General features: G+C 36.3%; 2 protein-coding genes across 7 annotated transcripts in view; both read right to left on the bottom strand.

The window, feature by feature from the left end:
- Positions 1-2,547: 2,547 nt before the first annotated feature.
- LOC101882928 (uncharacterized) lies at positions 2,548-8,970 on the bottom strand. 3 transcript variants are annotated; one of them, XM_087264825.1, is made up of 4 exons: positions 8,655-8,970; positions 7,977-8,072; positions 7,017-7,080; positions 2,548-4,680 (listed from the first exon to the last, which is right to left on the bottom strand). In XM_087264825.1, exons 2-4 carry the CDS (start codon positions 8,070-8,072, stop codon positions 4,223-4,225), a joined length of 618 nt encoding a protein of 205 aa, XP_087120951.1. In that variant the 5' UTR covers positions 8,655-8,970; the 3' UTR covers positions 2,548-4,222. The 3 variants fall into 3 exon arrangements, with proteins under 3 accessions (XP_087120951.1, XP_087120953.1, XP_087120952.1); XM_087264827.1 differs by having other exon boundaries at positions 7,977-8,080; positions 8,655-8,968; XM_087264826.1 differs by having other exon boundaries at positions 7,977-8,098; positions 8,655-8,878.
- wdr6 (WD repeat domain 6) overlaps positions 2,548-13,284 on the bottom strand; it is a 19,177-nt gene continuing 8,440 nt past the window's right edge. For 2 of the 4 annotated variants that reach the window (XM_087262556.1, XM_087262557.1), the window contains exons 6-7: positions 13,155-13,249; positions 10,194-10,815 (exon numbers count right to left, since the gene is read on the bottom strand). In XM_087262556.1, the coding sequence (XP_087118682.1) occupies positions 10,265-10,815; positions 13,155-13,249 (646 nt within the window). In that variant the 3' untranslated portion in view covers positions 10,194-10,264. Of the gene's footprint in view, positions 4,681-7,016; positions 7,081-7,976; positions 8,080-10,190; positions 10,816-13,154; positions 13,250-13,284 lie in introns of those variants that run through there. The other 2 variants (XM_087262559.1, NM_001113654.1) reach the window with 2 other exon arrangements.

Raw genomic sequence — 13,284 nt, 5'->3', positions numbered from 1 at the left:
TACACATGCTAGCAGTGATTAGCTACATGCTAATATTGACTAGCCAAGTACTGTAACTTGCTAGAAATGCTTACTAAGTATAAATGTTTTATCAAGCATGTATGTGAGGCTTGCCTAGTAACCAGCCAGGGTACCCTAGCAACTGCCTAGCAACCACCCAAATTACCCTAGCAACCGCCTAGCAACCACCTAGCAACGGCCAAGTAATGCCTTAGTAAGGGCCTAGCGACCACTCAGGACACCCAAGCAACCGCCTAGCAATGCCTTAGCAACCACTCAGAATACCCTAGCAACCACATAGCAACACCTTAGCAACCACCTAGCAACCACTTGGGACACCTTAGCAACCGCCTAGCAACACCTTAGCAACGACCTAGCAACCACTCAGAACATCCTAGCAACCACCTAGCAACACCTTAGCAACCACCTAACAACCACTCAGGACACCCTAGCAACCGCCTAGCAACGCCTTAGCAACCACTCAGAATACCCTAGCAACCACCTAGCAACCGCCTAGCAACCACTTAGGACTCCTTAGCAACCACCTAGCAACACCTTAGCAACCACCTAGCAACCACTCAGAACACCCTAGCAACACCTTAGCAACAACCTAGCAACCACTTAGAACACCCTAGCAACCGCCTAGCAACACCTTAGCAACCACTCAGAACACCCTAGCAACCACCTAGCAACATCTTAGCAACCACACAGAACACCCTAGCAACCGCCTAGCAAGACCTTAGCAACCACCTAGCAACCAATCAGAGCACCCTAGCAACTGCCTAGCAACAACCTAGCAACCACTCAGAACACCCTCGCAACTGCCTAGCAATGCCTTAGCAACCACCTAGCAACCACTCAGAACACCCTAGCAACCACCTAGCAACACCCTAGCAACCGCCTAGCAACATCTTAGCAACCACCTAGCAACCACTCAGGACACCCTAGCAACTGCCTAGCAACGACTTAGCAACCACTCAGAATACCCTAGCAACCACCTAAGCATGCTATGTGACATGCTAATTCATACTAGAATCATGCTAGTAACATGCTAATTCATACTACAATCATGCTAATAACATGCTAATTCATACTAGAATCATGCTAATAACATGCTAATTCATACTAGAATCATGCTAGTAACATGCTAATGCATGCTAAAATCATGCTAATAACATGCTAATTCACGCTAGAATCATGCTAGTAACATGCTAATTCATACTATAATCATGCTAATAACATGCTAATTCATGCTAGAATCATGCGAGTAACATGCTAATTCATGCTAGAATCATTCTAGTAACATGCTAATTCATACTAGAATCATGCTAATTCATGCTAGAATCATGCTAATAACCTGCTAATTCATACTAGATTCATGATAGTAACAGGCTACTTCATACTAGAATCATGCTAGTAACATGCTAATGCATGCTAGAATCATGCTAGTAACATGCTGATTCATGCTAGAATCATACTAGTAACATGCTAATTCATGCTAGAATCATGCTAGTAACATGCTAATTCATACTATAATCATGCTAATAACATGCTAATTCATGCTAGAATCATGCGAGTAACATGCTAATTCTTGCTAGAATCATTCTAGTAACATGCCAAATCATACTAGAATCATGCTAATTCATGCTAGAATCATGCTAATAACCTGCTAATTCATACTAGATTCATGATAGTAACAGGCTAATTCATACTAGAATCATGCTAGTAACATGCTAATTCATGCTAGAATCATACTAGTAACATGCTAATTCATGCTAGAATCATGCTAGTAACATGCTAATTCATGCTAGAATCATGCTAGAGGCATGCTAATTCATACTAGAATTATGCTAGTGACATGCTAATTTATTCTAGAATCATGCTAGTAACATGCTAATTCATGCTAGAAGCATGCTAATAACATGCTAATTTATACTAGAATCATGCTAATAAAATGCTAATTTGTACTACACTCATGCTAATAGCATGCTAATCCATGCTAGAATCATGCTAATGCATGCTAGAATCATGCTAATAACATGCTACTTATACTTTTTCAAACTGTTTTTAAACTAAATAAACTATTACCAACAGGCTTTGTCAAGCCAGCCTCAAAGTTTGTCTCGACGAACTTTACTGTCTAGTTAATTACTGTAATAACATTACTTATCCACTGACAAGGTAAAGAGATTACAGTTCATTAACAGGTACATTAAATAATGTTGCTTATAATGTACAGTTCACAGACATGAGAATGAAAGACTGTGAGGGTGTTTCCCAGCACTGAGGATTGTATACTCTCCATGTTGGGTTGCAGCTGGAAGGGCATTCGCTGTGTAAAACTAATGCAATTAGTGGTTCATTCCACTGTAAATAAATCAGGAAATAAGCCGAAAGAAAGTGAGTATAACGTACTTGCTCTAAATACTGCAAATAAATCAAACGGCTCTGTATGTATCAATTTAGAAAATATATTTTGAACTAAAAAGTTGTTTTGATTATCACTGTATTGTACACTTACAGGCTGGGGTTGGGTTGGGGTTTTGGTTTTGTTTTGTTTTTGTAAGTTTATGCATATCAGAAAATGAATCCTGGAATTTGTGATTATTGTAAGTCTATTCAATGACCAAATAAAACTTATTTGACAAAAAAGAAAATATATTTTTCTGAGTAATTCTATTAACTCCAGGAGGTCTCATTTAAGATGATTACATGAACTGGATGTTGTTGAAACTAACAGAAAGATGGCTGACAGAAGCAGTCAAACTGACGTCAACAGAAGAAACACTACTTCCAAGTAAATGGTCAGACTTGCACAGATTCAATGTTCACCTAAACAAAAAACAATGTGCACAAGCAAAATAAACATTGTACATTTTGATTTCATACAGACTTTAAGAAACAAAGAATTGAGTCAGAAACTTAATGTCAATATTTGGTAAGTATGAACATTTTTGTTACTTAAATAAATGCTAACTGAATAAACGAAAATAAATATTTGTTTAAATAAAAACTAAATCTATGTGCAATAAATTAAAACAAATCTAAACAAAAATGAAAACGACACTACTTGACAAAAGTCTTGTTGTCGATCACATTTGTAAGAGCAGCAAATAATAATAGCTTGACTTCTAGTTGATCATTTGGAAAAGTGACAGAATGTAGATTTTTCAGATGAATCATCTGTTGAACTGCATCAATCATCACAAATACTGCAGAAGACCTATTGGAACCAGCATGGACCAAAGATTCTCATAGAAATCAGTCAAGTTTGGTGAAGAAAAAATCATGGTTTGGGGTTACATTCAGTATAGGGGCGTGCAAGAGATCTGCAGACTGGATGGCAACATCAACAGCCTGACGTGTCATGACATTTGTGCTGCCCATAACATTACAAAACACAGCAGAGGGCAATTTCTTCAGCAGGATAGCGCTCCTTCTCATACTTCAGCCTCCACATCGAAGTTCCTGAAAGCAAAGAAGGTCAAGGTGCTCCAGGATTGGCCAGCCCAGTCACCAGACATGAACATTATTAATCATGTCGGGGAAAGATGGGGGAGGAAGCATTGAAGATGAATCCAAAGAATCTTGATGATCTCTGGGAGTCCTGCAAGAACGCTTTCTTTGTCATTTCAGATGACTTTATCAATAAGTTATTTGAGTCATTGCAGAGATGTGAGGATGCAGTCCTCTAAGCTCATGAGAGTCATGCCTAATATTAATTTTGTTTCCACTGCACCATAACTTTTTTTTATATACTGTACATTATTTCTGTTAAGTGACGAGACTTTTGTCTAAGCAAAGTCAGACCTTCTGTCCTAATTAAATAATTAAAAATCAAGACATGATCATATTTTATTTTGGTAAAATAAGTGTACTAAAGGCCTTTGCCTTTCATATAAGCCACTTCTGATACCAAATGTTTGTTGTTCCTAAAACTCATTTAGGCGACAAGACTTTTGTCAGGTAGTATATAGACATATTTTAAAGCAAAAACTAAAAAAATGACAAAGTATACAAGTTAATAAAACTTTAACAAAAAATGAAATAAAAAAAATTATAAAAATCCTAAACATTCCAAAGTCTATCTTTAACCTACAATAATACATCTATAAATCATGGCAGAAGCCATAAGCTGGTCATTTTGAGCATTTGGTGTGAATGTGTGCACACAGCTCTGCATCTCTGCTGTAGATGTGCACTTACAGCCGTAGGTTTCTCCTCAGTAGCGAAACTGCCGGAGCAGCAGAGTGAGATCTCGCAGTCTCTCAGCGCGGCTCCTGGCAGACTGATGAACCGGCAGCTCGAAAAAGGAGAAGGTGAAGCTGCGGGAGAAGCTGAGGTTGCTGATCTGCCTGAGAGGGGGCAGCCGGGGGGGTCTGGGGGGGTGTCGTGGCGGGACAGGCCTGCGCTTCACCCGGGTGCTGTGTTCTGTGTCAGGCTGAGGGTTTGAGGAGGGAGGAGGAGGAGCAGGAGGAGGATCTGGAGCTGTTATTGGCTTTGAGTGGGCGAGAGGAACCGGTGAGGGTGGAGGAGGGAAACTGCTGAAGGAGGACTCGGAGTGGGAGGAGCCTTCCCATGGTGCCATGCTGTCAGGGGCCCCCGAAGAGACCAGAAGAGGACCACGCTTTCTGGAGTCGGGCTGAAGAGGGTGATGAGGAGTGAGGAGTGAAGGCCTCGCTGGAAAGTAAAGCAGACAAAGAAATGTTACATTCAGAACAAAAGACTATTTTCTTCTTATAATTAAATTTATTCAAAATTAAAAGGTAACACTTTATTTTGATGGTCCATTTGAGTATTAGTAGACTGTCTGCTTAACATCTGCTGATACTGCTCTTTCAACAGACATTTAACTGACTATAAGAAACTTTGCAAGTACATGTCAACTTACACTAACACTAACCCCAACCTAACAGTCTACTTATAATCTAATAAAAATTAGTTGGCATGTAGATGCAATGTTACTTAAATTCAACAAATTGAACATAAAAATAAAGTGTGACCTAATTAAACATTATATTAATTAATTATATTGAATTTGATGTATTTATAATTTACTCAGCCTCCACTTGTTCCAAACCTGCATGAGTTTCTTTCTTCTCTGGAACACAAAGGAAAATAACTGAAGAATGCTGGAAAACAAACAGCCATTGATTCTATAGTGTTTCTTTGTGTGTGTGCGTGTGTGTGTGTGTGCGTGTGTATGCGTTTGTGTGCGAGATTGTGTCTTACTACTATGGATTTTAATGGCTGTTTTTCTTCAACATTCTTCAGAATACCTCTGTGTGTGTGTATGTGTGTGCCTGTGTGTGTGTGTGTACAACAGAAGAAAGAAATTAATAATAAAACTTTAGAACAATTAGATTAAGTAAATGATGAGGAAATGTTCATTTCTGGGTGAACTATCCCTTTAAATATAGAAATAATTAGAATGTAAACTTTCTTATGCTGATGTGTTTTATGTCTGTTTGACAAACAAAACATCTACTGGCCTGACATACAAAACTCAGTGTTTAAGTCAAATGTGTGGATCTGTGTGAACAAGCGAAAATGTTTCAGCTTTTAGTGCACTGCTGTTGTCTTATTAAGGAATAATTGTGCTAATACTAGTGTTACGCTTGTTCCATAAATTAACACAGAAAGTAAGTTATAATTGGCTTGTGTTATGGCAGCTGCTGATATCAATAGGAAATGACAAGTTTAGTTGGTACCAGGAGCTAAAATCAATTAGTGCAACTGTTTCTTCAACTTAAGTTACCCCAAGACTGAAACGTCTGTCATCATTTACTTACCTTTTAGCTTTTTAATGCGCTCACCTAATCTCACCCCTAACCCAACCCGTCACCGTGACGTCACTCACTCCATTGAGTGCATTGTGTCTGACACTGCATTGCTGAGAGTGATGCAATCTGAGTTTGCATTGTAAAGGCTGCATTCACCCACAGCACATGTCTTTGGACTGTGGAGGAAACCGGAGCACCTGGAGGAAACCCATGCGAACATGGACAGAACATACAAACTCCACACAGAAATGCCAACTGACCCAGCTGGGACTCAAATCATCGACCTTCTTTTTGGATCAAAGTATTTGATGAATGATTGAAGTATGGGGCAGCAGAGAGGTGTAGTGGGTAGCACAATAGCCTCACAGCAAGAAGGTCGCTGGTTTCAGCCCGGCTGGGCCAGTTAGCATTTCTGTGTGGAGTTTGCATGTTCTCCCCGTGTTGGCGTAGGTTTCCTCTGTGTGCTCCGGTTTCCCCCACAGTCCAAAGACATGCACTGTAGGTGAATAGAATATGCAAATTTTTTAGCAGTGTATGTGTGTGAAGGAGTGTGTATAGGTGTTTCCCAGTGTTAGGTTGCGGCTGAAAGGGCATCCGCTGTGTAAAACATGTGCTGGATAAGTTGGCAGTTCATTCAGCAACGGCGACCCCTGATTAATAAAGGGAATAAGCCGAAAGAAAATGAATGAATGAATGAATGAATGAATGAATGAATGATTAATGTATCTTGATGACTCCATGCCATAATGATTAAGGTTCTAAAGGCAAAAGGATGTTCAACTTGGTCTATTTTGAACTAAATTTCTCACAATTGCAAATCTGTATTGAGATTTCACCAAAACGTTTTCAATTCAAGCAATTATCTTTTAAGTTTAGCACTTCGAGGAGGAAACAGGATCTTGCAGAATTCGTTATCCCCCTTTCACACATGTTCAGTTCCAATCTCTTCTAACAAGTACAAGTACAAAGGCGAATGCTGGGACAATAGCAGCTAATTAATTTAACACCTCCTAAATTTCCTTGAGTTTACACTTGCATTGTCTGTTGAAGAGCTCAGGTAACACAGGTGAAGACAAGATCAATGTAAACAGTTTATATATCATGCATGCAGTGAACCTTTACATAAGTTCTCAGAAAACATTTGATTTCTGCTCATCCACCAATTTTGCCTCATATTAATTGCAGTACTGATTCCATATAGACTGACATTTGAAGGTAAAGTGTGTTCTATACCTGCAGATCTGTTGCCTGATGAACCAATTAGAGGAAGCCTTTCTTTTGACATCACTCCATTTTCCTGTAAAAAATACAGTACATGTATCATCATTACTGTGTAAAGAGTTCTTAATTGCTTGACTTAGATTTACTTTATTTAAAAAGCGCAATATAACAACAGTTGTTGACCATTGTGCTGTACATAAAATTGTATTAAAAATGATCAAATAAGATCAAAGGAATAAAACAACATACAACATAAAACAGCAAACTCAGCTGGCTCTGGTATTAAAAGCCTTTTCTAAAAGGTGAAGTTTCAGTTTCCTCTTGAACGTGGATTCAGTAGAGATTAGAGAGAGGTAGACCGTTCCACAATTTGGGGTCTACCTTTTACTTTAATTTTGATGGGAACTTTTTACAATTTCTGACTTGATGACCTTAAGCATCTAGCAGATATGTTAACAGTCACAATTTCAGAAAGATATGAAGGTGCAAGACCATTTAAAACCTTAAAAACAAGTAGTAAAATTGTAAACGTTTTTAAATTACCCTAACCAGCCTAGTTGACCTAGTTAAGCCTTTAAATGTCACTTTAAGCTGTATAGAAGTGTCATGAAAATATCTAGTAAAATATTATTTACTGTCATCATGGCAAAAATAAAATAAATCAGTTATTAGAAATGAGTTATTAAAAACTATTATGTTTAGAAATGTGTTGAAACAATCGTCCCACCATTAAACAGAAAATGGGGGAAAAGAAAGATGGGGGCAAATAATTCTGACTTCAACTGATTGACCAATAGCTATATAAATTGAGTTGCAGTAGTCCAAATGTCAGGATATAAATGCATGCATTGCTCTCTCGAATTCAGCAGGGGTTAAAAAGCCTTTGACTTTGAGTTTTAATGCACTGTTACTATATATTTACTTGTATTTAAAAACCAGATTGGCCATGCTTGTGCAGCAGAAACCTCCTACCTTGTCATTTTCAGCCTTTTTCTTTCGTTTCTGTGTCGTCTTAGTGGCCTTCTTTCTAGAATCCATCTCTTTATGCGTTTCCTTGAATCGAGACATCTTTTTCCCTCAACAAAGAGATTAGCCTCATAAAACACAAATTCACACTGATAAATCTTTCTTTACTGAAGATTAAATAAAACTATACATATACATACATACATATTTTATTTCATTTTTTTTCTTTTTTTTCATCCATTATTTTTACATTTTTAATCTTTTTTCCCTGTTATTTTTGTAAATTATAGATTAAATAAAAATTCTAAATATTTCTTTATAACAATAACATTTTCAAAGCTAATATGTACATGATTTGTGATGCGTTTTAGCCATTTTTTAGCAACATTTAATGTTAATGTTTAGTTATTTTAGAACACAAAGTAAACCAAATGAAAGTAAATATTTAACGGTTTACATTGTGTACCAAAATAACTTGGCAATTAAAAGAAAAACTGTATAAATATTAAATGTTGTTTAAAAAATGGAAAAAACACACAAAATTTTAACTAAACATTACAAAATATTTAATTCATAAATATAAAAGTTCAAAATATGAATAAAACAAATAACTTCTCAACTATAACAACTAAAGCTGGTTGCATTTGCAAAATATCTTCAAGCAGTAGTTATTTTTATACTCACGTTACTTATTTTTGTTCTTCAACTTATCTTCTCTTCATATTTCTTTTAATTTTGGTAAAAATAAATTCACAAGGTGCTCGGGTTTAATAAAATATTTCCTTCCAGTTTTTTCAAATTCTGTTCAGGCTTTTCTATCTCCCCCTCACGTGCTGCTCAGGCTTTCATACTTTCAGCTGTGGATTAAAGGGTTTGGCCATCGAGCCACCATGATGATGAACAAAAGGGAACCGGAGAAGAGGGTGAAATATTTATAATCGCTTGCACAGCCAAAGCCCCCCAACACACCGTGTACCCTCTCTCTCTCTCTCGCACACACACACCTGTTGGCCAGTAGCCCAGGAAAACACTGATACATTATACACACATGAATCTATCTTCAACCCAGAAGCCACTCACTCACACTCACATATACTAACACAAACACAAACTTGGTGATATTTAAAAGTTTGTACTCACATTTACACATTCTGAGTAAAAGTAAAGACATTAAATTCATATTGCAATTGAATTGTGCACAAAAAAGTGCAAACTAGATTAAATATGAGCATTTACTAAATGTTTAGATAATAAAGATACACTATACCACTGCCTCTAGCAACAATTGAAAGTATGTCAGACATGTTTAACGTTAACATCCCTTTGAATGCCAAGCTCTGTATTCTTGCTTTGTATCTAATGGAACTTACAATTGGAAAGACAAAAATTTTGGAGTTTGGTTTTTTAGTTAGAAGGACTGTTGCATTAAGCAGGAAACACATAGATACTTCATCCATAGAATTGTGGGAAAAAAAAAGAGATATCGAACTGTATTAGACTGAAGCGGAAGGTGGTTCTTAGGGAACCATACAGTATATGAATATTATGTGAATTGTATGTTTGTAAACATGCATTTTTTTATTGTATTATTATTTTTGTTATTTTGTCATTATCTATTTTTCAATGTTTCAATTCATTATTTTCAACTATTCTTAGTAATGTCATTTGAATGTGTGTATGTGTGTGTGTATAAACATAAGAAGTGTGCATATGCGAGTTGTTTTGTTATGCATTGTTATTGTATGCCTTGTTGATGGGGGAAAAAAAACAAGAAACATCAAAAAAAATCTAAGTATTTACAAATATGTATAATTTATATTTAATCACTTTTATAATTTGAGGAATTTTATACAAAGCGTACTCAAAGACTTGTTTATATACTATTATAGTATTAAATATGAATGCTTTAAATTCACTTATTTTGATGACAAAATTAACTTCGTAATTATGCAGTTCTTTTGTTAATTTCATTAGATTTTAAAAATATTTTTCTAAATTAAATTAAAACAAAAAAACTATAACAAAAATTGATTACAACTACATAAAAAACTAATAAAAATGACAACAGATCTAAATTTAAGGGAAAAGAATAATCTGTCTAACCTATGTCTGTTACTGCATATGCACTTATTTCATACTGAAAACAAATGTCCTCACAAGACTCATTTTTCCTGTGACAGTAAAAAAAACAAACACATGTATTAAATTAATATTATATATATCTTTATTTTTTTTGTAAAAATCTCAAACTTTACAGATAAAATTCTTATAAATCACATACTTTAATATTAGTGTCATGTCCTTGAACATTGATGTGAAAACATCACTTTCTTTCTCTCCTCTCCTTCTGCTCTCCCGTTTTCGGCTTCATCTATTTCTTTTTCAGTTAACTGAAACAACTGTAAGCCCTGGCCACAAACAACAATCCATGCCCCTCCCTCTTGCCCCTCACTACGCCATGCCCACAACCCAGCAGCATCTGCGATGTGCGAAAACCGCACCTGCAGTGGGCGGAGTCCATCACTTTCCACACTCCACAAACACATGCGCTGGTCCGGTGAAGTGGACGCCAGGAGAGCGGGGCTTAATAAACACAAGCCAGTGAGAGGGGAGGAATGTGCCAGGGGTATCGACCAATGAGAAAGCAGCTGTAAAGACGCAACTCCATTCTCCTGCTCAGCCTGATCTATCTTAATGCGCAGTAGAGACAGCTGTCCGTCATCTCCACCACTGGCCAAAGAGATAACGTTATCTTCCGTTTGTCCCTTCTCTGTTCTTGGTGATAAGGCAAGCGTATTAACTCCACTTTGATGAACAGGTATGGAAAAGAATGGGACAGACGGACCTGAAGCACAGACACACAAATTGAAAATTTATTTATATTCACATTTTTGTATATTAATACTTTTGACTTTGATAATGCATATTAAAATTTTTTATGTGCTTTTGACATTTTACAGAACAAAAATAAACAAAAAAATAAATAAATATATTACGGTTATCACGGATACTGAAATTTGAAAAACTTCTATTTCTTGCAAACATTTAAGCACTGTGGAGCGCATAATTAAACACCGCTGATTTGCCATTGTATTCACATGCTCATTAGAAATGACTGTAATTGGCCATAAAGGTCATCGGTTTACCGAACTCAATGCTGTTTGCTGAGAATAAACACAGGTACAGGGACACTAGAGTGATCAGCTGGTTTGTCTATAAACTATTAGTGATCCGCTGATAAATCACGGCTATAAAATGCTCCAGTGTCCCTGTATCTGCGGTTACACTCAGAAAACAGCAATGAGTTTGGTAAACTGATGACCTTCACAGCCAATCACAGTCATTTCTGTTGAGCATGTAAACACAGTGTTTAAGATCGTGCTCAACAGTGCTCAAATGTTACTGATAAATGGATGTTTTTTTCAGTATCGATATGTACCGAATTCCTGTATTGTAACAACTCCAATATATATATATTAAAATATATAAAATGTTTAACATAAAATTTGAACAATTTTAATACTTCAGTGCACATTTTCAACTATTTTTCAAGGCACCATTCTGCCTTGCTTTTCATCTAATATAATATTTTATTTCAGCTTTATTACTATTAACAAAAATAAATAATTTCAGCTAGCAAATAACATACAAAAATTAAAACTTAACCTAAAGTCCCTGTGAAATTAAAGTTGCTGAGTCTTTCATTTCAGTTTGTTGAGTAGGCAGCGGAGCTTTTTTCTCGTTTCCTCATAGCAAACTAACGGGTTAGGGTTAGTTTGACTAAGACTAACTAACGGCGTGGTTAAGAATATTGCAATGCAGTTGCTATGGAAGTCATTAAGTAGACGATAATAGAAGAACCGCCACTCAAAACTCACTAGCAAATTGTTGTCTCTTGATTTAGGATTACCAAAAACATTTTTAATTTTCTCCAATTAATTATTCACCTTAAAAGGTGCAGTATGCAAGTTTGACACCCAATGGTTAAACTAGGTATTGCACTACTGGATCAAAACACATGTAAGTGCAGGTTGCCAGATGTGTGTGCCTGACTATCGTGCCTAAACGCTGATTTAAGGCTGATTTAAATCCCGTTCTAAATAAAAGCTATGGCACGCAACAGAAGGAATATTTTCATATTAAAAGGGGTTTGCCTTAACCAACACCACAAACTTGAATTTTAGAAATGGCTTCTGTTTTTTGCAGCTGAACAACTGAAAACTTGATGACAATGATCACCTCATGTACACCTCACGTGCTTTATTCAGTGTTAAATTCTAATAATGCGAGTTTGAATGCTATTTTACAAGATATTTATAGCCATACTACTGAAAGCAGCAGCAGATAGTTCACCTCAGATCTTGAAAATAAAATAAAATGCTTGAAATTGAAGTTTAGAAACGTTAAATAATGCAAACCAACACATATCAGTTTCATACGTTTTAATTTGATTATAAACCTTACCATTTCGTTTTCATATATTCAGTGCTTCTAAATAGCTGTATTTAAATTCCTGTTGTGATTCGTCTCGTGGAAACAGCCAATCTGCTTTTTACTGCAAATCTCATCACGTAGCATGTTGTTAGGACACAGGGTTATAATGTAACCTGCTCCCCTAATGTTCACTTTCGCAATATTTATATTATTTACTAACTAATAACCTCATGTGGAACTCTGAATCTGCGTCTCATTTAGGAGTCTGCTACTGTCCACCAAAAGTCATATTTATGTCACGGGTGCATGCTTTGAGAGCCTTTCTAAACGAATGCACCAAGGCATGAAATATAAGACATAAAAGGCATGCTGAAATATAATTGTCTAAAGTGGCAGTGGGCGGGTTAAAAGAATCAAAACAAAGACAGCGTTCCAGTACATAACAGACATTTTTAAAGCAGAGTATCTGACTTCAGCATTGTTTTAGACAGATAAACAAGTATGTTCACTTAGCATGTTTCTTAAATATCTGCAAACATATTATAATATTTTCATGGTTTTAAACAGTCAAAAACGTACATACAGCACCTTTTAGAAAAACGCTTGCAAAACAAAAAATGTAAAGACTGCGCATACTTTAATGTATGAAATATTCGTAAATTTGCTAGACGACACAGTTATTCAAACATTAAAAATAATCACGTTAATAAAAAAACCAAGTGTTTATGTTCTGGTGTATGTATGACTCACCCTGCCAGCTGACACTAGCCTTACTGTTCAAAACTGCTGTTAAATCCCACACAGATATACAACCATCTGTAGTGGCACTGAACAGCAACAAAAGCCTGAGAAAGAAAGAGAAAGACATTGAGAAATAAGT

The sequence above is a fragment of the Danio rerio genome, chromosome 8, assembly GCF_052040795.2.
Source record: "Danio rerio strain M-AB ecotype USA chromosome 8, GRCz13ab, whole genome shotgun sequence".
NCBI lineage: Eukaryota > Metazoa > Chordata > Actinopteri > Cypriniformes > Danionidae > Danio > Danio rerio.
The sequence above is the reverse complement of the archived record's forward strand: the minus strand, read 5'-3'. Positions and strand labels throughout refer to the sequence as shown.

Coding starts and splice junctions, on each gene's coding strand:
- LOC101882928 (XM_087264825.1), bottom strand. CDS start 8,072: ATGTCTCGATTCAAGGAAACGCATAAAGAGATGGATTCTAGAAAGAAG. Junction 7,081..7,976: donor AAAAGGCTGAAAATGACAAG/GTAGGAGGTTTC, acceptor TATTTTTTACAG/GAAAATGGAGTGATGTCAAA. Junction 4,681..7,016: donor ATCAGGCAACAGATCTGCAG/GTATAGAACACA, acceptor TTTACTTTCCAG/CGAGGCCTTCACTCCTCACT.